This window comes from Manis pentadactyla, chromosome 13 (genome assembly GCF_030020395.1).
Source record: "Manis pentadactyla isolate mManPen7 chromosome 13, mManPen7.hap1, whole genome shotgun sequence".
Taxonomy (NCBI): Eukaryota; Metazoa; Chordata; class Mammalia; order Pholidota; family Manidae; genus Manis; species Manis pentadactyla.
This window is the reverse complement of record NC_080031.1, coordinates 101,318,935-101,345,948: the sequence shown is the minus strand read 5'-3', so window position 1 is coordinate 101,345,948 and position 27,014 is coordinate 101,318,935. Positions and strand designations below refer to the sequence as shown.

General features: G+C 41.5%; 3 protein-coding genes across 3 annotated transcripts in view; all 3 read right to left on the bottom strand.

The window, feature by feature from the left end:
• The window catches only part of LOC118917847 (protocadherin alpha-2-like), a 133,535-nt gene extending 106,829 nt beyond the window's left edge, over positions 1-26,706 (bottom strand). The window contains 2 exon segments of the mRNA XM_036896106.2: positions 24,025-24,143; positions 24,145-26,706. Of these exon segments, the coding sequence (XP_036752001.2) occupies positions 24,030-24,143; positions 24,145-26,415 (2,385 nt within the window). The 5' untranslated portion in view covers positions 26,416-26,706 and the 3' untranslated portion in view covers positions 24,025-24,029.
• On the bottom strand, positions 1,994-4,387 carry LOC130680288 (protocadherin alpha-5-like). The gene has a single exon (XM_057490538.1). It carries the CDS (start codon positions 4,385-4,387, stop codon positions 1,994-1,996), a length of 2,394 nt encoding a protein of 797 aa, XP_057346521.1.
• LOC130680287 (protocadherin alpha-3-like) lies at positions 17,901-20,297 on the bottom strand. The gene has a single exon (XM_057490537.1). The coding sequence runs from the start codon at positions 20,295-20,297 to the stop codon at positions 17,901-17,903; it is 2,397 nt and encodes a 798-aa protein (XP_057346520.1).
• Positions 26,707-27,014: the final 308 nt, after the last annotated feature.

Genomic DNA, 27,014 nt, shown 5'->3' with positions numbered 1-27,014 from the left:
GAAATAAATAAAATTGAGAAGAATAAAACAATAGAAAAAATCAATGAAACCAAGAGCTGGTTCTTTGAGAAAATAAACAAAATAGATAAGCCTCTAGCCAGACTTATTAAGAGAAAAAGAGAGTCAACACACATCAACAGAATCAGAAACCAGAAAGGAAAAATCACGACGGACCCCACAGAAATACAAAGAATTATTAGAGAATACTATGAAAACCTATATGCTAACAAGCTGGAAAACCTAGGAGAAATGGACAACTTCGTAGAAAAATACAACTTTCCAAGACTCACTAAGGAAGAAACAGAAAATCTAAACAGACCAATTACCAGCAACGAAATTGAAGCGGTAATCAAAAAACTACCCCAAAGCAAAACCCCCGGGCCAGATGGATTTACCTCGGAATTTTATCAAACATACAGAGAAGACATAACACCCATTCTCCTTAAAGTTTTCCAAAAACCAGTTCTCTGTATTTGAGATGGAAAGTGCTCTTGCCTGTGGCAGATTCACATGTGCAGCTTTATTATTAACAATTGTGCTGACAAACAACAAACTCAACGTGGGGGTTGTATCATGAAACAATTTTTTTATCTGAAAAAATGAAAAAAAACTACAATAAATACCAAAGTTTTACATCTTGAAAATGTTAAGATTTTTCCCAACTGTAAGAGTTCACATTTTCTTCCCACCAATATAACTTGTAAATGGGAAAAAAAGCAAGAGAAAATATAATCAGTGTTCCACTAAATATTGATATTAAGGAGAAAAATTATGATATATCTGCAAAATGGGACAACATATATATGAGAAAAAATTGACCAATCTCTTTAAATACTGATATATCATAATTGCGAAGACATTAAATGAAGAAAACAAGAAGAAAAGCGACATGAATATTATGCTTTAAAATAGGAGAGGGAACAGAATTTTATTGTCGTTAACAACCATTTGATCAATAAATATGAGAGATGCCCTCACAAAAAAAACAAAAACAAAAACAAAAAACAAAAAACAAAACAAAAAAAAGGACAGACTTCCAATGGTAAAATAAATTAGTAACCGGGATGTAATGTATAGCATAAGGAATATAGTCAAGATATTGTAACAGCTTGGTAGGGTGATAGCTGGAACCTAGAATTATGTATATAAATGTTCTACCACTGTGTTGTACACTTGAAACTCATGTAATGTAATACTGTGTGTCAACTACCCTTCAATAAAAAATAATTATTTAAAAAAAAAAATAAATAAATAAATAAAATAAAATAGGAGAGGGAGCATATTTGCATATAAAGAAAATATCTCTAGAAAGATAACCGAACAATTGCAACCTTTAAACTATTCAAGGAGATATATTAAGTGCCTTGATATTGGAGGTAGAAAAGAAACAGTTTTAAACATGTAAATGTATTTTGTACTCAAAAAATGAATAAAATAAAGCCATTAAAGCTAAAATTTTTAATTATAAATATCAAACTCATCATGACTATGCAAAGGCCAACTGTTCAAACCTGAAAGGAATCATTTGTGCACAAATATTACTGAAAAAAGTAATTAATTGGTGTAATAGAAACACCAAAATAATTGATATTCAACAAAAACCAAAAGGCAAACTGACAGAATACTAAAATATTTCAATGTAGTCATGAGAGAATAACTCCAAAAGTATGTTCTACACGTATCTTTCTACATTTCTAAAGACTGAAGATTAAAATGTATGTTTAAAAAACTAACTTTGAAAATACTTTCTAGCCAGAAAAAAAACTGATCCGTTAGCTCCAACCTTAAAAATCTCATAAAAGTGGGAATGCTACTAAAATATTCTATAGAGCAGAGTCATTACCTCCAACAAACTTAAGTGAATTGTATTTCCAGTAAATAACTTAGGACCAAGAGAGAATTTACATCTAAAAAACCCCTACAATGTAATTATAAAACCATCATTAAAATTCAAAAGGGTGGAGTGAAATATTAAATATTTAGCACTAAAGAATTATGACGAAAAATTAGTATGAATAAGATTTTTGCCACTCACGATGTCTGCAGAGCTGGAACCCTGAGGTAGGCTGGGGCTGAAGGCCATGAGGTCGGCCTTGGGCGGCCCCTCCCCAGAGCACACCCGCTGCCGCCTCTGCTGCGAGCACGACCAGCTCCCCACCGCGCTGGAGCACACCAGCGGGGGCCGCCCCGGCCCGCACGCGCCCTCGCGGCGCGGCGCCGAGCACCGCAGCGCCGTGTACAGCAGCAGCGTGAGCACCAGCAGGCTGGACACCGCGCAGATGCCGATGACCAGGTACGCGTTGACGTCCACCAGCGCCGCCTCCGTGCTCCGGGCGCCCGCCGACGCCCGCGACGACGCCCTGGGCGCCTGGCCGCTCTCCACCAGCGACAGCAGCACGGTGGCCGTGGCCGTCAGCGCCGGCTCGCCGTGGTCCTTCACCAGCACCAGCAGGCGCTGGCGCGGCGCGTCCGCCTCGTCCAGCGCGCGCGTCGTGCTCACCTCGCCCGTGTACAGCCCCACGCGGAACGGGCTGCGCGCGGCCCCCGCCGCCGCCTGCAGCTCGAACGACAGCCACGCGTTGTAGCCCGAGTCCGCGTCCACCGCGCGCACCTTGGCCACCACGTGGCCCGCGCCCACAGACCGCGACACCAGCTGGCTCGTCGCGCCGCCCCCGCCGCCCGCCCCAGGCGGCAGCAGCACGGGCGCGTTGTCGTTCTCGTCCAGCACGAACACCTGCAGCGTCACGTTGCTGCCCAGAGGCGGCACGCCCGCGTCGCGCGCGCTCACCTGGACCTGCAGCAGCTCCAGCTCCTCGTGGTCCAGCGGCTGCAGCGCGTACACCCTGCCGCTCTCCGCGTGCACCGACACGTAGCTCGACAGCGCGCGCTCTCCCACGCGCCGCTCCACCAGCGAGTAGGACACCCGCGCGTTCTCCTGCGCGTCCGCGTCGCGCGCCGACACCGTGAAGATGTGGCGGCCCGGCGGGTTGTTCTCCCTCACGAACACCGTGTACTCGGGCTGCGCGAACGCCGGCGCGTTGTCGTTCACGTCGGCCACCTGCACGGACACGCTGGCGGTGGCCGACAGCGGAGGCGAGCCCCCGTCCCGCGCTGTCACCAGCAGCTCGTAGGTCGCCACGCTCTCGCGGTCCAGGGCGCTGTCCAGCACCAGCGAGTAGTAATTCTTGAAGGTGGACACCAGCTTGAAGGGGACGTGGGGCGACAGGGTGCAGGTCACCTGCCCATTGGCACCGGAGTCGCTGTCCGACAGACTGATCAGGGCCATGACTGTACCCAGCGGAGCGTCCTCTTGGACAGGCAGTGATAGGGAGGTTATGACCATCTCTGGGGTATTATCGTTCTCATCCAGAAGTTTCACTATCACTTTGCAGTGTCCAGTTAATGGGAATGTACTTTTATCTACAGCATCAATATTAATTTCATATAAGTTACAGTTTTCGTAATCCAGTTCTCCATTAACTGTTATTTCCCCACTATTAGAATTGATTATAAATTTAGATTTTACATTGTCAAGAACAAGGTTACTAAAGCGGTACACTATTTCCTTATTAATGCCCTCATCTGCGTCTGAGGCGTTCAGTTTAATAACTAATGTCCCATTCGGAGTATTTTCCATTAATCTGACATTATAAATGGATTTATCAAATTCTGGGGCATTATCATTTGCATCCAATACTTTGATCAACAACTGAACTGTACCTGTTAATTCCGGTTTTCCTCCATCGATTGCAATCAACAATAAACGATGTTCTTCGGTTTCTTCTCTATCTACTGTTTTTTTCAACACTAGCTCCAAAGAGTTTGTTCCTTCATTTGTTTTAATATCCAACTCAAAGTGTTCATTGGAATTTAACTTGTATCTCAATTCTGCGTTTGCTTCAATATCCTTATCAGAAGCGCCCTCTAGTGGAAACCGAGAATCCGCTATTCTTGACTCTAAAATAAACAATTTTTGTTCGTGTCGGAAGAATCTGGGCGGGTTGTCGTTAATGTCCTTCACGTCCACCTCCACATGGAAAACCTGCAGCGGCCTGTCCACGACCACCTCCAGGTGGATGCTGCACTCCAGGCTCCGCCCGCACAGCTGCTCGCGGTCGATCCGAGAATTCACAAACAAAATGCCATTCTGCAGATTTACCTCCAGAAGGTCCCCGCGGCCCTTGGACGCCACCCGGAACAGGCGCGGCACCAGCTCCGCCAGCTCCAGCCCCAGGTCCTGGGCGATGCGGCCCACGAAGGTGCCGTGTTTGGCCTCCTCGGAGACCGAGTAGTGGAGCTGGCCGCTCCCTGTCTCCCAGGCTGCGACAAGCAGAAGCGAGAGCAGCAGGCGCGGGGCGTCTGGACTTCGTCTCTGGGAATATACCATCGCAAATACGTTGCTGTTTTCAAATGTCTACCGCCCTACCACAATAGCTTTGGGAAACTTAACTCCAAATTTGCTATAATTTTTTATTTACTCACGTGTTCAGCTTCAGAAGCAGAGTAAAAAATGGAGTGGTCTTTTCCTTTCTAAGTAAGATAAACTCACTGTATTTCCTTTGTTGTAAAAAAAAAAATTACAAACTTGCAGTTTCCAGCGCCATCATGTGGATGAAAGGGTTTTATGTTGTGCTTTATTTACCTAAAATTCATTATTTCCCTATTTCAATGACTTTTATTTACTCCTATTTCCCTTATTTCGAATCAAAATATATCATTAAATTTTTAATGAAAATACCTATTTTCATTAAAATATTGCAGTATCAATATTACTGAAGTCATGCCACAGGAAGCTTTACTAGAGTATTTGTATTGGTCTATTCTATTCAGGGAGACTACATATTCCCTAAGTTACTTTAATCAAAGTTTTAGCTTTCATTTCAATATTTAAATGCACCTTATTAAAAGTTTTGAGTTCTTCTGTAATATTTTCATGGGATGTTTGTATATTACATCCACTAAGTCATAGAACAAATTTATATTCCTATTTGCAACATTTAGTATTGACTCTTTCTTGATGTTATTTTCAAAGTAAAATAAATTGAATAGCATTATTGTCTGAGTGTCTGAGTTCTATTTTAGAAGTCTGATTTTCAAATTGCTGAAAACCCATATATTTTATGTCTCTATATCACCTACCTAGTTTTAGTGTTGATTCAAAAATTGTAAGGTGAAGATACAGTTTTTCTTGAAGCCAAAATCATAATAAAATAATTTTGTTAAACATTTTGACACTATTTTCAAATTACTTTAATCTGAACAGCATTTCTTCAAGTTACTATTACTGACTAATCACAACTGATGTACATTCAGAAAGTGTACATCAGTTTTCCAGACTATGTACTTAACTGTTACAGATAATAATAATTTTAAAATATTTAATGTAAAAGGGTAAAAAGGAAATTAAGGATATGATTATAAATATATAATCAGTTACTGTTGATTCACCTATAATAGAACACTGATGGACATGAAATTCCAAAACTATACTATGTTAGTTTATTTTTGGAAAAATAAAACATTAATTTTTAACTGCCAAACTGACAGCGTGGTATTAACAATGTGTACACAGTAATTTACAGAATGTTTTCAGCATATATTTAAATACTTAAAAAATTACTCAATGGAAAATATGTCATCAACAGGATCAGATACTTCTTTCAGAATGTCTTTTTTTCATGTAAATATATAGATACTTCGGGAGAAAACAAGGCTCTTGACATTTGACCCAACTTCATGTCTGTTAACTATATTAACTTTCTAAATCATCACCTGCATTCGTCTTTCAGTGATCCACTCTTTTTCTGAAGGCCATTGTCTCAATAATTGTAACTCTCTAGTCGTAATTCCATAGACAACTCCTAGGTAGAGAAAATTCTTTTAAAATCACTTTCCAAACTACTTTCAGTGACATAGATTACTTTAATGACTGATTCTGTCACTCAACAGTTTCTCTAAAAATTTCAATTATATTTAATCCCCACTGCAAAAATAAAATTCCTTCCTTTAACATGAATTTAAGTTAAGAAAACCAAAGTTTTGAGGCATCTCCACTGAATTTACTGAGGAGAATTCAGGAAGACATTACTATAGAAAATTTAATTTTGCATTGGAGTCTACATGTCCTTCATTTTCAATGAAACCCCAGAAATAGATATAAAAAGCAGTATTCCTCTCCTATTTGTAAAAAATGATATAGGTCTGCCAAATAGAAATTTGAGAAATTTCTGAGAAATAATAGGGGAAGTTGAAGCAATCTATTAAAGATTTATTAAAAATTTATGCAGCTGCATCAAATTTGACCAAATTTAATTATGTATGGAAAATAATTTATCCCATGAAAGCCCACTGTGTGCATCTTTACATTACTTTTATAATGGTTCAACTTCCCTATAAAATATTGTGCTAAAATACTCATATAGCTATTCTGGGGAGATAATCTGAGATTCATTTTAAAGGACCTCTGAAAGAATAAGTAAATTAAGTATATTTTATCACAATCCCATTGTTTTCATATGTGTCAGATGAACTTATTTAGTAGTGGAAAGGGACAATGGAACTAAATTTAGGAAATTTTGGTTCAATTCTATGTATTCACATTTATATCCATCTGGTCTCAGGCAAGTTTTTATGTCTCTGAGCCACAGTTTATTCATCTTAAACTGACAGAAATGACAATCTCTTAGGTCATATCCAGTTTTAAGGTTCTAATTCAAGTGAGTGGAAACTTGATGAGGTGCAATATTCTCATAGCTTAACCAGTGTCCAGGGTAAACAAGAAGATAGTAGGGTCATTAAACAGTAATAAACTTCAGTAAACTTGGTTTTTATGATTCAGTGAGGGGAAGAAAGGAAGAAGGTTTTAAAATAAAGTAAAAAATGTTTATTTTACTGATTTTATATGAGACTACAAAAATAGAACCAGGGAATGTATAGGAGAGATTTTTTAAAGGTTCAGAATATTTGCAATGACTGACATCATTGTGTACATAAAAAAAGGAAAGAGAGAAAATATTTATTTCAACTTAAGCTTTTCCATCAGAATTTATAAGTTCCTTATCCAGCTTTGGAAGAATATAGCTATATTTAGAACAACTACAACTTCTCATGCACAATATCCAGAACTCAGTACAATATTATTAGGCCTACCAAGCAAGAAGATCATGAGAAAAAATAAAAATAAAAAAGACACCCAGATGATCCAATTATTATAGTGATCTCACAGATCACAAAAAACTATGATTAATGTATTAAATGAATACATAAGGTAAATGATTTCACCAGAAAACTGTAATCTATTTCTAAAAGGAAAATCAAAATTCTAAAGCTTAAAATTTCATAATTGAATTTAGACTCAGTTGATGAGTTTAATACATTAAACTAAGAAGAAGAGAAAATTGCTGAAATAGAAGATTGGCCATAAGAAAATATCTAGCATGTAATAAAGAGACCAAAAATGATTTTTTAAAAAAGAGAAGGGCACGGAAGATACAAGAGATGTGCTGAAATGATTTAACACACATATACCTTGAATACGGGAGGAGTGAGGTAAAAGAAATATTTGAAGGAAGACTGCTGAAATTTTTCCTATATTGATGAAAACATGAAGCTACATATTCAAGAAGCTTTTAAAACTGCAAGCAAGGTAAAAACAAAGAAAACTAAAACTGGTCATATAATGGAGTTACTGGAAGTCAAAAACAAGGAAAAAGTTACAGGCAAATTTGGAGACAAAGAAAAAAGGCTCATCACCTGAAAAATAAATTTGACAGCCATTCATCTCAAGAATGACATTTATTTCAGGAAGGTCATCTTGGACATACTGGGAAAAAAATAACTTCCAACCCAGATTTTGATACTCAGCAAAAGTATATTTCAAACATGATGGTGAAATAAGCATATTTCTGATATATAAATAGACAATTCTTTACTACCACCAAAAGAAATATTAAAGAATTTATTCAGAAGAAAAGTGATCCCAGGAAGGAAAAAAAGTAATTATACAAAACAAGAATGATCATGTAATTTGTGCCTATAATTTACATACAATTAAAATGCACAGCACTTAAAATAAGTGGGAGTAAGTAAAAAAAATTACTATTCAAGGATGTAGCATTATCTGTAACTGGTAAAACTATTCATTTAATTTACATTTTAACAAGCCCATGATGTTTGTTTCAATATCCAGGAAATCAAGAAAGAATTAGTAAAAGGATGTGAATTTTAAAAATAGGGAAAATAAAATAATTACAATATATAAATCGGGATGAAGACAAATAGGAGGAATAGAAGTAAACTTTAAGAATTAGAAAAAAACTACAGCAAATATAATTAATGGTAAAGTCATAAAAACTTTCATTTTGAGGGGCGGAGCCAACATGGCGGCATGAGTAGGACAGTGGGAATCTCCTCCCAAAAACATATAGACTTTTGAAAATACAACAAACACAACTAGCCCTAAAAGAGAGACCAGAAGACGCAGGACAGTGGCCAGACTGCAGCTACACCAGCGAGAACCCAGCGCCTGGTGAAAGGGGTGAGATACAAGCCCCGGCCCGGCGGGACCCGAGCGCCCCTGCCCCCAGCTCCCGGCGGGAGAAGAGCAGGCAGAGCGGGAGGGAGACGGAGCCCAGGACTGCCGAACACCCAGCCCCAGCCATCCGGGCCAGAGCGCAGACACAGTGCGTGCCCAGGGGGCCCTGGATACTGGGGGAACAGGGAGTAAGACCTCTGAGCGGGTGCCGAAGCTGATGCTCCTGTGACAAAGAAAAGCGGGGGCTTTTTGAAAGTCTTAAAGGGACAGGGACTTAACAGCTTGACGGAAACAGCCCAGGTCACAGTACAGCAGCTGGAAATTACAGGGAAAACCGGGTGCACTAACCCCCTGGGCAACAGCTCTGAGACACCTCACGGAGGCAAACAGTCAAGCAGCCCCCCCATCCATCACCCCACCGGGCGCTGCGAAAGCAGAGAAGCAGCCTGAGACAAATTCCGCCCACAGAAAGGGAAATTTCTCCCTTCCGGCCAGGCAAGACACAAAGACCCAGTCTACACACAATTACCCAACACAAGCCACTAGGGGTCGCAGTTGTCCCAGTAAAGAAAGGCCAGTAGCAAGTGAAAATTTTGGCCCTCCCAGCTGACAGTCAATAGCACCTGTCAACATGAAAAGGCAGAAAAATATGATTCAGACAAGACTAACCCAGACAGCTTTGGCATCTGCTACATCTTCCCCTGAGAAGGAATCTGGGGAGATAGATTTAGCCAGTCTTCCTGAAAAAGAATTCAAAACAAAAGTCATAACCATGCTGATGGACTTGCAGAGAAATATGCAAGAACTAAGGAAGGAGAATTCAGAAATAAAACAAGCTCTGGAAGGACTTCAAAACAGAATGGACGAGATGCAAGAGACCATTAATGGACTAGAAAACAGAGAACAGGAACGCAGAGAAGCTGATGCAGAGAGAGATAAAAGGATCTCCAGGAATGAAAGAATTTTAAGAGAGCTGAGTGACCAATCAAAAAGGAATAATATAAGAATTATAGGTATTCCAGAAGAAGTAGAGAGAGAAAAGGGGATAGAAAATGTCTTTGAATAAATAATTGCTGAAAACTTCCCCAAACTAGGGGAAGAAATGGCCTCTCAGACCACAGAGGTACACAGAACTCCCATGACAAGGGATCCAAGGAGGGTAACACCAAGACACATAATAATTAAAATGGCAAAGATCAAAGACAAGGACAAAGTATTACAGGCAGCCAGAGAGAAAAAAAAGGTTACCTACAAAGGAAAACCCATCAGGCTATCATCAGACTGCTCAACAGAAACCCTACAGGCCAGAAGAGAATGGCATGATATACTTAATGCAATGAAACAGAAGGGCCTCGAACCAAGACTACTGTATCCAGCACGAATATCATTTAAATATGAAGGAGGGATTAAACAATTCCCAGACAAGCAAAAGTTGAGGGAATTTGCCTCACACAAACCACCTCTACAGGGCATCCTACAGGGACTGCTCTAGATGGGAGCACTCCTAAAAAGAGCACAGAACAAAACACCCAACATATGAAGAAGGGAGGAGGAGGAATAAGAAGGGAGAGAAACAAAGAATCATCAGACAGTGTTTATAATAGCTCAACAAGTGAGTTAAGTTAGACAGTAAGATAGTAAAGAAGCTAAGCCTAAACCTTTGGTAACCACAAACTTAAAGCCTGCAATGGCAATAAATTCATACCTTTCAATAATCACCCTAAATGTAAATGGACTGAATGCACCAATCAAAAGACACAGAGTAATAGAATGGATAAAAAAGCAAGATCCATCCATATGCTGCTTACAAGAGACTCACCTCAAACACAAAGACGCACACAGACTTAAAGTCAAGGGATGGAAAAAGATATTTCAAGCAAACAACAGAGAGAAGAAAGCAGGTGCTGCAATTCTGGTATCAGACAAAACAGACTTCAAAATAAAGAAAGTAACAAAAGACAAAGAAGGACATTACATAATGATAAAGGGCTCAGTCCATCAAGAGGATATAACCATTATAAATATATATGCACCCAATACAGGAGCACCAACATACCTGAAACAAATATTAATAGAACTAAAGGAGGAAATAGAATGCAATGCATTCATTCTAGGAGACTTCAACACACCACTCACTCCAAAGGACAGATCCACCAGACAGAAAATAAGTAAGGACACAGAGGCACTGAACAACACACTAGAACAGATGGACCTAATAGACATCTACAGAACTCTACATCCAAAAGCAACAGGATACACATTCTTCTCAAGTGCACATGGAACATTCTCCAGAATAGACCACATACTAGGACACAAAGAGAGCCTCAGTAAATTCCAAAAGATTGAAACCCTACCAACCAACTTTTCAGACCACAAAGGCATTAAACTAGAAATAAACTGTTCAAAGAAAGCAAAAAGGCTCACAAACACATGGAGGCTAAACAACACACTCCTAAATAATCAATGGATCAATGACCAAATCAAAATGGAGATCCAGCAATATATGGAAACAAATGACAACAACAACACTAAGCCCCAACTTCTGTGGGACACAGCAAAAGCAGTCTTAAGAGGAAAGTATATAGCAATCCAAGCATATTTAAAAAAGGAAGAGCAATCCAAAATGAACGGTCTAATGTCACAAGTATCGAAATTGGAAAAAGAAGAACAAATGAGGCCTAAGGTCAGCAGAAGGAGGGACATAATAAAGATCAGAGAAGAAATAAATAAAATTGAGAAGAATAAAACAATAGCAAAAATCAATGAAACCAAGAGCTGGTTCTTCGAGAAAATAAACAAAATAGACAAGCCTCTAGCCAGACTTATTAAGAGGAAAAGAGAGTCAACACAAATCAACAGTATCAGAAATGAGAAAGGAAAAATCACGACGGACCCCGCAGAAACACAAAGAATTATTAGAGACTACTATGAAAACCTATATGCTAACAAGCTGGGAAACCTAGGAGAAATGGACAACTTCCTAGAAAAATACAACCTTCCAAGACTGACCCAAAAAGAAACAGAAAATCTAAACAGACCAATTACCAGCAACGAAATTGAAGTGGTAATCAAAAAACTACCAAAGAACAAAACCCCTGGGCCAGATGGATTTACCTCGGAATTTTATCAGACATACAGGGAAGACATAATACCCATTCTCCTTAAAGTTTTCCAAGAAATAGAAGAGGAGGGGATACTCCCAAACTCATTCTATGAAGCTAACATCACCCTAATACCAAAACCAGGCAAAGACACCACCAAAAAAGAAAACTACAGACCAATATCCCTGATGAACGTAGATGCAAAAATACTCAACAAAATTTTAGCAAACCGAATTCAAAAATACATCAGAACCATCGTACACCATGACCAAGTGGGATTCATCCCAGGGATGCAAGGATGGCACAACATTCGAAAGTCCATCAATATCATCCACCACATCAACAAAAAGAAAGACAAAACCACATGATCATTTCCATAGATGCTGAAAAAGCATTTGACAAAGTTCAACATCCATTCATGATAAAAACTCTCAGCAAAATGGGAATAGAGGGCAAATACCTCAACATAATAAAGGCCATCTATGAAAAACCCACAGCCAACATTATATTGAACAGCGAGAAGCTGAAAGCATTTCCTCTGAGATCGGGAACTAGACAGGGATGCCCACTCTCCCCACTGTTATTTAACATAGTACTGGAGGTCCTAGCCACGGCAATCAGACAAAACAAAAAAATACAAGGAATCCAGATTGGCAAAGAAGAAGTTAAACTGTCACTATTTGCAGATGACATGATACTGTACATAAAAAACCCTAAAGACTCCACCCCAGAACTACTAGAACTGATATCGGAATACAGCAAAGTTGCAGGATACAAAATCAACACACAGAAATCTGTGGCTTTCCTATATACCAACAATGAACCAACAGAAAGAGAAATCAGGAAAACAACTCCATTCACAATTGCATCAAGAAAAATAAAATACCTAGGAATAAACCTAAGCAAAGAAGTGAAAGACTTATATTCTGAAAACTACAAGTCACTCTTAAAAGAAATTAAAGGGGACCCTAACAGATGGAAATGCATCCCATGCTCATGGCTAGGAAGAATTAATATCGTCAAAATGGCCATCCTGCCCAAAGCAATATACAGATTTGATGCAATCCCTATGAAAATACCAGCAACATTCTTCAATGAACTGGAACAAATAATTCAAAAATTCATATGGAAACACCAAAGACCCCGAAGAGCCAAAGCAATCCTGGGAAAGAAGAATAAAGTAGGGGGATCTCACTCCCCAACTTCAAGCTCTATTATAAAGCCATAGTAATCAAGACAATTTGGTACTGGCACAAGAACAGAGCCACAGACCAATGGAACAGAATAGAGAATCCAGACATTAACCCAGACATATATGGTCAATTAATATTTGATAAAGGAGCCATGGACATACAATGGCGAAATGACAGTCTCTTCAACAGATGGTGCTGGCAAAACTGGACAGCTACATGTAGGAGAATGAATCTGGACCATTGTCTAACCCCATATACAAAAGTAAACTCAAAATGGATCAAAGACCTGAATGTAAGTCATGAAACCATTAAACTCTTGGAAGAAAACATAGGCAAAAACCTCTTAGACATAAACATGACTGACCTCTTCTTGAACATATCTCCCCGGGCAAGGAAAACAACAGCAAAAATGAACAAGTGGGACTATATTAAGCTGAAAAGCTTCTGTACAGCAAAAGACACCATCAATAGAACAAAAAGGAACCTTACAGTATGGGAGAATATATTTGAAAATGACACATCCGATAAAGGCTTGACGTCCAGAATATATAAAGAGCTCACACGCCTCAACAAACAAAAAACAAATAACCCAATTAAAAAATGGGCACAGGAACTGAACAGACGGTCCTCCAAAAAAGAAATACAGATGGCCAACAGACACATGAAAAGATGCTCCACATCGCTAATTATCAGAGAAATGCAAATTAAAACTACAATGAGGTATCACCTCACACCAGTAAGGATGGCTGCCATCCAAAAGACAAACAACAACAAATGTTGGCGAGGCTGTGGAGAAAGGGGAACCCTCCTACACTGCTGGTGGGAATGTAAACTTGTTCAACCATTGTGGAAAGCAGTATGGAGGTACATCAAAATGCTCAAAACAGACATACCATTTGACCCAGGAATTGCACTCCTAGGAATTTACCCTAAGAATGCAGCAATCAAGTATGAGAAAGACCAATGTACCCCTATGTTTATCGCAGCACTATTTACAATAGCCAAGAATTGGAAGCAACCTAAATGTCCATCGATAAATGAATGGATAAAGAAGATGTGGTACATATACACAATGGAATACTACTCAGCCATAAGAAAAGGGCAAATCCAACCATTTGCAGCAACATGGATGGAGCTGGAGGGTATTATGCTCAGTGAAACAAGCCAAGCAGAGAAAGAGAAATACCAAATGATTTCACTCATCTGTGGAATATAAGAACAAAGGAAAAACTGAAGGAACAAAACAGCAACAGAATCACAGAACTCAAGAATGGACTAACAGGTACCAAAGGGAAAGGGACTGGGGAGGATGGGTGGGTAGGAAGGGATAAGGGCGGGCAGAAAAAGAGGAGTATTAAGATTAGCATCCATAGCGGGGTGGGAGAAAGGGGAGGGCTGTACAACACAGAGAAGACAAGTAGTGATTCTACAACAGTTTGCTACGCTGATGGACAGTGACTGTAAAGGAGTATAAAGGGGCGACCTGGTATAGGGGAGAGCCTAGTAAACAAAGTATTCGTCATATAAGTGTAGATTAATGATTAAAAAAAAAAAAGCAGTTCCTGTGTGGTAACCTCCAATGAGTTCTACACAACGGTATAAAGGGCATATAAAAGTGTAGGTAAAGGGTCTGTTTGTGTTTATACAGAGGATCAAAGCCTAATTTGGCTACCCCGAAAATGAACTAAGATACGATATGAAAAAGAACTTCCAACATCAGCACTCTCGGGAAGACTCATGACAGAAGATGATCAGCAAAAAAAAAAAAAAAACTCCAACAAAGATCCACGCACTGCCACAGGTGTAGATGCACTCATCCCACCAGCTCCTGGACTTGCCATGGGAATGATGTAGGAGATATCTAAGCTGGCCTGTGCATACAGTAAAACAAAAAATTGGACTGGATTTATACTGTTGGAACTCAACCAAGAATTAGGAGAAGTGCAAATTGTAGCACTCCAAAATCTTACAACCACAGACTATTTATTGTTAAAAGAAAATATGGGATATGAACAGTCCCCAGGAATGGGTTGTTCTAGTTTATCTGAATTCTCTCAGACTGTTTAAGTTCAGTCGGACAATATCCACCATATCATAGATAAGTTTTCACAAATGCCTAAGGTGCCTAACTGGTTTTCTTGGTTTCACTGAGATGGCTGGTAATTACAGGTATGCTTTGGTTAGGTAACTATATTCCTATTATGTTAATGTGTGTGCACAATTTAATTAGTAGTTTAAAACCTATCCATGCTGAAGTTACTCTACAAGAAGATATGTCAAAGAAATAATCAATCTTCCCAGGTTTTCTTCTGCCTGCTACTTCTATAGCTTTTATTCTTCCTACCGAATCACAACCTTTAAATAGAACTCGTGCCACATGTCGAATTTACCGAGTATCATAATTCTTCCAAGTGGTAAAGACACCTCAAGACAAATGCTGGGCATAGAAGCCACAGGGCATAAATATGCAAAGAAGTAAAAAGCTAACCTTTTCAAACAATAAGGCTTCTCTCTCACTTACCAACTTTACATTTCCCTGTATGGCCCCGGAAGATGACTGGTTAGCCAGAGACGGGTAAGATTCCTCAAGGGAGGAACAACCTAAGACAGGCACAGTCGCAGGAGGCCATCTGGTGAGAAAATGGGGAGCAGCAGAGGTGAGGCTTAGAACCTCCCCCCTCATGTTCTGAGAGAAATCTTCTGCATACGTGGATGTTTTATTGCCCTGGTCTAGCTTGGATTAACACATAGTCTACAGGCACACACCTGATCATCTACATTTGCTCTCTTACAACACTAAACTCTGTTTTCTACCTTTATCTCGTATCTACCTAACACTTCAGCATTTTATTAAAAATAATAATAATAGAGAAATGTGGTATCCACATATAAATCAATTTTAAAAATCAAATGAATATTCATATTTGAACTGACTGTTTATAGTTCATTATGCATGAACAAAACCGAAAGCTTCTGTGATGACTGCCCTTGCACTGTTCACTATGTTACTTATTCACTATGTAAGAATTTGTACTCCATGTAAGAATTTGTTCGTTATGCATCAGAAGATTGGAGACTGACGAAAATTAGGCTTGGGGTGGATTAATGATTGTGCATTGAGTATTGACCCCCCTATACAGAAATTTATTGTTGTTAACAACTATTTGATCAATAAATATGAGAGATGCCCTCACAAAGTATATATATATAAACACACTTCCAATTGTAAAGTAAATAAGTAACCGGGATGTAATGTATAGCATAAGGAATATAGTCAAAATATTGTAACAACTTGGTATGGTGATAGCTGGTACCTAGAATTATCATGTATATAAATGTTGAATCACTGTGTTGTACACCTGAAACTAATGTAATGTAATACTGTTGTCAACTACCCTTCAATAAAAAAATAAAAATAAATAAATAAATAAAACTTTCATTTTGACTTCATAAATGAGGAAAGGATGCCCACTATTGCCATTTCTACTTAGCATAGTACTAGTGGTCCTACCCAATGCCATAGGCACATGAAAGATATAAAATTGGGAAGGAAAAAATACTACTCTCATTATTTGCTGACAGTATTGTTTTCTCTATTGAAAAATACAATGCATCTATAGATAAATTATTAGAATTAATTGGTAATTTTGGCAAGTTAGCTACATAACATGTCAATACAAAAATGCAACATATATTAATATGTACCATTACTGAAGAGAAAAAAAATTAACTTAAAACATATGCATAATGATTACAACCGGAAAATCCCTAAGAATAAATCTAATGAAAGATGTATAGGACCTTTACACAGACACTTTTATTTTATTTTATGTAGAGAAATAGGCCATGCTTAGGAACTGAATGACTTATTATTGTAAAGTGTCAACTTGCTTCTTGTTTCTCAATAGACTCAGTGCAATCCAAATAAAAATTTCACCAAGTTGTTTTAATGGACTTTATATAGAAATTTAAGTGGAGATGAAAGAAGCAACATGGCATTGATGTAAAAATGAACACAAAACTCCACGTTAAATAGATTAGAACAACAAAGGGCCATGCCTACATAATGGACAATTGCTTTGTAAAAACTGTGGAACTCATTTTTAAGAAATGATCTTGGTTCAGCTGAATGTCCTTGGGGGAAAATTCATCTTGGTCCCTATGTCACAACAAAGACAAAAAATTCCAGTGGATTGTATATCTAATGTGGCCAATGAAACAAAAGACAGCAAAGGAATTATCTTCAGACATAGAATCAAGAAGATTGATAAATTAAACGTAAATAAAATTTCCTAGTCACCAAAATACAAAAGAATGAAAAAAACAAGTCATAAAGTAAAAGTGTACAAAACCAAGAAAGGAGTTATGTCTAGATTATAAGAAAATTTCAAAAAGCAATAGGAAAACAGGCAGGAGACCTGAATAGCTATTGCACAAAATATGATATTAAGATGGCCAACAAGAAAGGAGGTCAACCTCATTTATAATTCAGGCAACATAAAATGGGAACATTAAACACACCCAGAAAATGACAACCATGGAAATAATCGGAAAATTCCAAGATTTGGAGATGATATAAAGCAATAGGAATTCTCAAACATGGCTACCACGAGTATAAAGAGGTGAAAATATTTGGAAAATTGTTTAGTATATTAAAAATGAATATAAACACATATTGCATATCCCACTAATCTCAATCCTACTTAAATAACACAGAAAAGTGTGTATAAGAACACTGACATTTCTACAAATACATTAATGGCAGCATTATTTGAAATAGATATAAAGAGAAAAAGATGAAGTCTCTAAACAGCTGACTACAGCAGAATATAAATAGGTGAAGATAGTAAGCACAAAATTCATAACACTAGTTATATGAATATGCAATGAATAATGAAGATGAAATATAACACAACTTATATTGCCTTGCTGTCCTATGCTACTAAAAGATATTAATTAAAATGGGTGTACAACAAAAAGCAAAGATATTTAAGAAAAGAAATTTCACTCTGAGAATTTTTTAAAGAAGTTGGTAGAATTAAAAAATGAAACTTCAGATTAAATAAAGCATATTTATAAACTAACCTTTGAAAGGGAATTCCCAGTTGCTGCCTGCAGATCCTCTCTGTCCCTAGAGTCGGACAGACTGGGGCTGAAGGCCATGAGGTCGGCCTTGGGCGGCCCCTCCCCAGAGCACACCCGCTGCCGCCTCTGCTGCGAGCACGACCAGCTCCCCACCGCGCTGGAGCACACCAGCGGGGGCCGCCCCGGCCCGCACGCGCCCTCGCGGCGCGGCGCCGAGCACCGCAGCGCCGTGTACAGCAGCAGCGTGAGCACCAGCAGGCTGGACACCGCGCAGATGCCGATGACCAGGTACGCGTTCACGTCCACCAGCGCCGCCTCCGTGCTCCGGGCGCCCGCCGACGCCCGCGACGACGCCCTGGGCGCCTGGCCGCTCTCCACCAGCGACAGCAGCACGGTGGCCGTGGCCGTCAGCGCCGGCTCGCCGTGGTCCTTCACCAGCACCAGCAGGCGCTGGCGCGGCGCGTCCGCCTCGTCCAGCGCGCGCGTCGTGCTCACCTCGCCCGTGTACAGCCCCACGCGGAACGGGCTGCGCGCGGCCCCCGCCGCCGCCTGCAGCTCGAACGACAGCCACGCGTTGTAGCCCGAGTCCGCGTCCACCGCGCGCACCTTGGCCACCACGTGGCCCGCGCCCACAGACCGCGACACCAGCTGGCTCGTCGCGCCGCCCCCGCCGCCCGCCCCAGGCGGCAGCAGCACGGGCGCGTTGTCGTTCTCGTCCAGCACGAACACCTGCAGCGTCACGTTGCTGCCCAGAGGCGGCACGCCCGCGTCGCGCGCGCTCACCTGGACCTGCAGCACCTCCAGCTCCTCGTGGTCCAGCGGCTGCAGCGCGTACACCCTGCCGCTCTCCGCGTGCACCGACACGTAGCTCGACAGCGCGCGCTCGCCCACGCGCCGCTCCACCAGCGAGTAGGACACCCGCGCGTTCTCCTGCGCGTCCGCGTCGCGCGCCGACACCGTGAAGATGTGGCGGCCCGGCGGGTTGTTCTCCCTCACGAACACCGTGTACTCGGGCTGCGCGAACGCCGGCGCGTTGTCGTTCACGTCGGCCACCTGCACGGACACGCTGGCGGTGGCCGACAGCGGAGGCGAGCCCCCGTCCCGCGCTGTCACCAGCAGCTCGTAGGTCGCCACGCTCTCGCGGTCCAGGGCGCTGTCCAGCACCAGCGAGTAGTAATTCTTGAAGGTGGACACCAGCTTGAAGGGGACGTGGGGCGACAGGGTGCAGGTCACCTGCCCATTGGCACGGGAGTCGCGGTCGGACACGCTGATCAGGGCAATCACCGTGCCAACTGGAGCATCTTCTAACACAGGTAACGATAGTGATTTTATGACCAACTCAGGTACATTATCATTGGTGTCTAAAATTTCCACAAGAACCGTGCAATGCCCTGACATTGGCGGGTTTCCTTTATCTGTCGCTTCCACCTGGATTTCATATAATTTAGTTTCCTCAAAGTCTATGTTACCCTTTACCCTGATGTATCCATTAACCGGATCTAAGTGGAATTTCGACAAAGTATCTGTTGACGTGTCTGTATTAAGAGAATATACAATGTCCTTATTTATTCCTTCATCCAAATCAGAGGCGTTAACAATCACTGCTAGGGTCCCGTTTGGTGAATTTTCGAATAATCTGACTTTGTAGACAGCCCTCTCAAACTCTGGGGCGTTGTCATTTACATCTAGAATTGTGATCTTCAGTTGAGTAGTACCCGTGAGCTCTGGTTTCCCACCATCAACTGCCGTTATTAGTAACTGATGCTCAGGAGTGTCCTCTCTATTTAAAGGTTTTTTCAACACGAGCCCAAGGGATTTCATTTCCTCATCATTTCTTTTAATATCCAAGGTAAAATATTCATGTGAGTTAAGACTGTAGGTCAACAACGAATTCGCTCCGATATCTGCATCTGATGCGCCCTCTAGCGGAATCCGAGAACCAGGCGGCCAAGATTCATAAATAAACAAATTTTTTACTGTCATTTGAAAAACCGGCGGATTATCGTTAATGTCCTTCACCTCCACCTCCACATGGAAAACCTGCAGCGGCCTGTTCACGACAACCTCCAGGTGGATGCTGCACTCCAGGCTCCGCCCGCACAGCTCCTCGCGGTCGATCCGAGAATTCACAAACAAAATGCCATTCTGCAGATTTACCTCCAGAAGGTCCCCGCGGCCTTTGGACGCCACGCGGAACAGGCGCGGCACCAGCTCTGCCAGCTCCAGCCCCAGATCCTGGGCGATGCGTCCCACGAAGGTCCCGTGTTTGGCCTCCTCTGGGACCGAGTAGTGGACCTGGCCAGTACTGGTCTCCCAGACCGGAAAGAGCAGAAACAAAAGCAGTACTGGCCGGGCCCCGAGATTTTCTTTCCGAGAAAATACCATTGCAAGCCTTTCCCAAATATTGGATCGCTCTTGCGTCTATCCAAAATTAAAAATATGATGAGTTCCTTATTCGTCATTTCTTAAATGACCTTTAAGGAAGCCCATATTTTAGAGATGGTGAAAAAAAACCGTATCTGAGTACGCAATGCGCGCTGTTTTCTTTTGTGGTGAAAGACGCGGTGGACAGCGACATCATGTGGCTAAACTTGTAAGTATTAAATACATGTATTTATCTTTTCCTTATACTTCATTTGTAGAATTTCTATTTCCAAAATTTCTATTTCCGTTGTAATTTCCTTCGAGCAAATCTCAAGATCCATATATCTTACCAAAACATATCCTTAGACCTTTTATGCTAATTTGTCTGTTTCAATTATGCCTACCCATGGCTTACAGCTAAATGTAGTAAAATAGTGATTACTGTTATAACAGTAGTGCATACCTATATGGAAATATTTTCTATGTGACAAGCACTGTTTATTTGTTTTAATGGGGTTATCCCATTTAATTTTCACAACAACCCTCTGAGACAGGTATTAGAATGATTGACTTTTTACAAACAAGCAAGTGGAAACAGTTATTAGGTTCATTACTAGATTAAATAACTAAAAAATTATATTAACTGGTGGTGTTAGGGTGGGGTTGACCTTAAATTCTACATTTTATAGAACAATGAGGCCATTGATATTTGTGACCTTCAAAACACTGAAAATATATGTGTATACCTATCTATAGACACAAACATATTTACTTCTGTATTATAACTGTTAATGTGCAAAATATGTTCATTTTATTATTTGTTGAATGTCTGTAAACCACTTTTGTGTCCTTTGTCTAACAAGTATATCCTTGTTAGCTGTCTTAACTGTTATTTACATTAAAATATCAGAAGTAAGTTTTACAGTGCCGTTCTGTAAATTTGTTTTTTGCTGCATGACAACACTGTGATTTGGTTATTTATTTCAGTCATATCACACCAATTAACAGTATATTCGTTTTTTTAGTCTCCACACCATTTTGTATTTCAATTTATCTATGTATCCTAAAATGTTCACAATATGAAATAATTGTGTTTTTAACAATCTGCATTCTAGATGAATTTCTGGATTCCATTTTCCTAAAAACTTGCTAGTTGAAAGCATTGGTGATTTAACCAATCATTAAAGAGAGAAAAGTAACTTTGGAACATGACTCACTACTCAGCATAGGCAAGATGAAGCAATGAAACATTCTAAAGATTTCTGTGAATTCAGTGAGATGCATGAGTTCTCTGAACACTGGAAGTTGAGCAAAGAAAATTCATGAGAAGAGGTTGAATTTAGATGGGTAAGATAATTCCAAAATTTGAACACAATAAGACCCTTTTAATTTAAAGGTGACTTAAGTATTAGAAGAAAAGTTTTCATAACAATTTTTTTTCTGGGTACTCACTGAATGTAAAGCCAGGATTACAACTAACTTATATTTTATCATTCATATTTAAAATAGACCAAATCATCAGTTAATGTTTTAATGGGTAAATAAGTGAACCTTTTAAACCAGCTTTCTCAAGTAACATAAGAGGTAAGATATATTAATGATATTTGGTAATATCAAACTTTCATAATTTCTAATACATTCTATTGTACTAGTTCATGAAGAAGTAAGTAAACATTTTAGAACTGTTTTGGAAAAAGCATGGATCTAGGAAATAATTATAAATATCAATATACCTGTTAGAGTTTTGATGACTCTTCAGAGCTAGTTATTGATAAAATGCCCTTGAAAACTTATTGTAATGCTATACATTTGACATTTAAGAGTATACTAAATGCAAAATGGGATGCCACAATGAATTTATACCAGAATAGCTCCATAATGATTATTAGGAGATGAAAGTATACTGTAAGTTTAGAAGATTGAGCCAATGTGAGGATATCAGTAAATAACATTTACCCTCACTTAGACATCTCCTCAGGCAACTTAATAAAAAATGTAAATACAGAATAATAAACCAATAGGAACTTATGCAGTGATAGATTGTGGTTCTCAGAGGTCTGGGCATACCTGAATATATTTTTTAAAGCTCAGCATTTACCTATAGTAGAAACACAGTGGCCAGACTTCTAGTAGGACAGATTCCACCTGACCATTCATACTTTGTGTCTCAAGAAGGTGGTGAGCAGATGATACTCCAGGTATCTTCCCAAAAAAGAACTTCTTCCTCATTTGTTCAAGCCATTTGTTTTTCTCTATAAAGACTCAGATGAATTTTTCTGATTCCCAGGAAAAATAAACACTGGAAGTTGAGCAAAGAGGCATATCAACTCCAAGGAACTAATACGTTTCCTGTAGGAGCAGACTATCCTTAAATGGAGTTCAAGATTTCTCCATCAAACTCCTTAGTTCCTTTAAAAACAAATCCCAGATGGAAATTGACACTGTGGTCTGTGAAGTGACTAAAGCTAAGATCATTTAGTGGAAGTAATTTCTATGAATGCTCAATATCCACATACATTTAGGAAAACAGCATATAACTAAGAACCCAAGAGTAGAAGAAAGTTTTAGTGTATTTAGTATTTAAACTATTTAGTTTATTTCACCTCGAGACATCTTCCTTTGGTTGAAAGTTTTAAAAAATTCTCTTCCAAGTGTAACATTTACTTGTCAAGTTTAGTGTTTTAATTACCTATCACAGGAGTTTCCAATGAAAATGTAGTCATCCAATACTAACACTTACCTTTTGGAAAAACTCCAAGTTCGGTAGGAATATGGATGCTATCAGGAGAAAATGAGTGAGCTCACAGTCGTCAAAACTGTTGTCCCAGGAACAGAGTGTAGTGCCAGAGGCAGGTGGCTAATCTCTGCACACTGGGAGGCCTGCATACATGGGCCTGCATACAGTGATACTGGTACTGGAAGGATGACTGACCAGCCCACTAATACAAAGACTGGGTTAGAGTTCTCTCCACTTCTGTGAAGAAAAAGTCCCACTACGAGGCCACCTCATAACGTGATTTTTTAAGTTTTTAAAATTAAAATTGAGAGGGGACTCTTTCCTCCATTAACTATTGCGCCTTAAAACTCCGAGGATTTTGCAAGTGTGGAATCTTTATCACAAGTGACAGGCTATTTTATAACTGAAAGATCGACCTAAGATTAGCAATTATTTGTAAGTGATTTCATATGTTGTAATAACCTATGAAAGACACTTTTGGAGGTACTGGCATGAAAAGATCCATTCAGGCAGCTTGCAAATACAAGGAAAAGAAAAAACAGATAAGGACAAAACGAATTCTTGATCAAAAGAATAATTTAGGAAATGTCCAGGTATATACTATAGTCTTATTCCAACATATTCTGACAGAATGGATAGATGGTAAAACTTGGAAATATGTATTATACAACCATACTCTTTAAATTCTTTCAATTGGGACTTTTTAAAATTGAGAAACATATTTGCAGATAATGTTCTTTCCAAATTATTCTCAAGTGTTTTTCAATCCTCTAAGGTCCTATTATTCATAGAGAGAATGAATTATGGAAAGACAAATGTAAAAATAAGAAAATTATTGAAGTAAATAGATCTCAATGCCAAGAAACTGATATGTAATTCATATCATACATTGCAGAACAGGATGATGATATCAAAATAAAGGCAGAGCTATGAATCAAAATAAGTAACAGAATCATAAAAAATAAAGGAAATAAAACAATTCTAGACGACAGGAAAAATTAAGAGACTCACCCCTCCTAAGAGTTCTGACTCAGAAGGTTGTTGTCTTTGTTCTGCGGAGCCTGGATTTTGAGGTAGGCTGGGGCTGAAGGCCATGAGGTCGGCCTTGGGCGGCCCCTCCCCAGAGCACACCCGCTGCCGCCTCTGCTGCGAGCACGACCAGCTCCCCACCGCGCTGGAGCACACCAGCGGGGGCCGCCCCGGCCCGCACGCGCCCTCGCTGCGCGGCGCCGAGCACCGCAGCGCCGTGTACAGCAGCAGCGTGAGCACCAGCAGGCTGGACACCGCGCAGATGCCGATGACCAGGTACGCGTTCACGTCCACCAGCGCCGCCTCCGTGCTCCGGGCGCCCGCCGACGCCCGCGACGACGCCCTGGGCGCCTGGCCGCTCTCCACCAGCGACAGCAGCACGGTGGCCGTGGCCGTCAGCGCCGGCTCGCCGTGGTCCTTCACCAGCACCAGCAGGCGCTGGCGCGGCGCGTCCGCCTCGTCCAGCGCGCGCGTCGTGCTCACCTCGCCCGTGTACAGCCCCACGCGGAACGGGCTGCGCGCGGCCCCCGCCGCCGCCTGCAGCTCGAACGACAGCCACGCGTTGTAGCCCGAGTCCGCGTCCACCGCGCGCACCTTGGCCACCACGTGGCCCGCGCCCACAGACCGCGACACCAGCTGGCTCGTCGCGCCGCCCCCGCCGCCCGCCCCAGGCGGCAGCAGCACGGGCGCGTTGTCGTTCTCGTCCAGCACGAACACCTGCAGCGTCACGTTGCTGCCCAGAGGCGGCACGCCCGCGTCGCGCGCGCTCACCTGGACCTGCAGCACCTCCAGCTCCTCGTGGTCCAGCGGCTGCAGCGCGTACACCCTGCCGCTCTCCGCGTGCACCGACACGTAGCTCGACAGCGCGCGCTCTCCCACGTGCCGCTCCACCAGCGAGTAGGACACCCGCGCGTTCTCCTGCGCGTCCGCGTCGCGCGCCGACACCGTGAAGATGTGGCGGCCCGGCGGGTTGTTCTCCCTCACGAACACCGTGTACTCGGGCTGCGCGAACGCCGGCGCGTTGTCGTTCACGTCGGCCACCTGCACGGACACGCTGGCGGTGGCCGACAGCGGAGGCGAGCCCCCGTCCCGCGCTGTCACCAGCAGCTCGTAGGTCGCCACGCTCTCGCGGTCCAGGGCGCTGTCCAGCACCAGCGAGTAGTAATTCTTGAAGGTGGACACCAGCTTGAAGGGGACGTGGGGCGACAGAGTGCAGGTCACCTGCCCATTGGCACCGGAGTCACGGTCGAACACCGTGATGAGGGCGACGACTGTGCCCAGCGGAGCGTCCTCTCGGATGGGTAGTGAAAGAGAGGTTATGGAGACTTCTGGTATGTTATCATTAATGTCCACCAGTTTTACTGAAATTTTACAGTGCCCAGACATTGATGGACTTCCATTGTCATATGCAATGACTTGAATCTCATAGGATTTCGTTTCTTCATAGTCCAACTGTCCCTTAGTTCTGATTTCCCCTGAGCTGGGATCTATTTTGAACTTGGTCTTTATAGTAGAGGGCATATCGCTACTAAATGAATACACAATCTCGCTGTTTGATCCTTCATCTGCATCAGAAGAATTTAGTTTAACCAATAATGTTCCGTTCGTGGTGTTCTCTAACAACTGTACTTTGTAAACTGATTGGTCAAAAATAGGTTCGTTGTCATTAACATCTAATATCTTGATGAGCAATTGGACGGTGCCTGTGAGCTCAGGTTTGCCCCCATCAGTAGCCACCAGTAACAAATTAACCTCGGCAGTCTCCTCCCTGTCCAGAGATTTCCTCAGTACAAGAAACAAAGACTGACTTAGTTCATCATTTGTCTCTACTTCTAGAAAGAAAAACTCACTGGAGCTGAGCTTGTAGGAGAGAAGAGCGTTTACTCCAATATCTGCATCAGATGCTCCCTCTAGAGGAAACCGCGAGTCAAGCAGCCTGGATTCGTGAAACCGGATAGTCCTTACCGCCGCTGGAAATACTGGTGGATTGTCGTTAACGTCCTTCACCTCCACCTCCACATGGAAAACCTGCAGCGGCCTGTCCACGACCACCTCCAGGTGGATGCTGCACTCCAGGCTCCGCCCGCACAGCTCCTCGCGGTCGATCCGAGAATTCACAAACAAAATGCCATTCTGCAGATTTACCTCCAGAAGGTCCCCGCGGCCTTTGGACGCCACCCGGAACAGGCGCGGCACCAGCTCTGCCAGCTCCAGCCCCAGGTCCTGGGCGATGCGGCCCACGGAGGTGCCGTGTTTGGCCTCCTCGGAGACCGAGTAGTGGACCTGACCGGTGCCGGCCCTCCAGGCTGCGAGGAGCCGAAGCCAGAGCAGCAGTCGCCCAACCTCCCGGCCCCTTCTCATAGAAGACACCATTACCAATCCTCAGTGAGTTGATCAAATTAAAAGATCATGTTGTGCAAATTTTTAAATATTTCCCTCTAGTCTCTGCTCAAGTCCTGCTACTTCTATTGTTCTGCTTCTCTTGAGTGCCAATGGCATCTGGGTATTTTTCTTCCTGGAAAACACTCTGTGGTAGACAGCGACATCATGTGGCCAAAATGTAGGCTCTAGTATTTATCCTGTAGATTTAAAACTAGACAATTGTCTGGTCTAAGTTTACTAAGAACACTCAGCTTAGAAAAATTCCTTATTTTAAACTCTGAAATATGTCATTTCCCATTTTCATCATGTTGAAAACACATAGCAAAATTTACCATCTTCATTATTTTTAAATATGCAGTTTATTAATTTTAAGTGTGTTCACCTTGCTCTGAAACGGACATCTGGAACTTGCCATTCTGAAATCTGAAACTCTGAAAAGACAACTCCCCTTTTCTACCACCATATTATGCCCCCGCTAAACACCACTCTACTTTATATGAATTTGATTACTTTAGGTTCCTCATATAAGTGGAATCATACAGTATTTGTCTGTGACTGGCTTATTTCACTTAGCATAATGTCCTCAAGGT

Excerpts from the sequence above, each read along its gene's own strand:
- LOC130680288 (XM_057490538.1), bottom strand. The coding sequence starts at position 4,387 with ATGGTATATTCCCAGAGACGAAGTCCAGACGCCCCGCGCCTGCTGCTC.
- LOC130680287 (XM_057490537.1), bottom strand. The coding sequence starts at position 20,297 with ATGGTATTTTCTCGGAAAGAAAATCTCGGGGCCCGGCCAGTACTGCTT.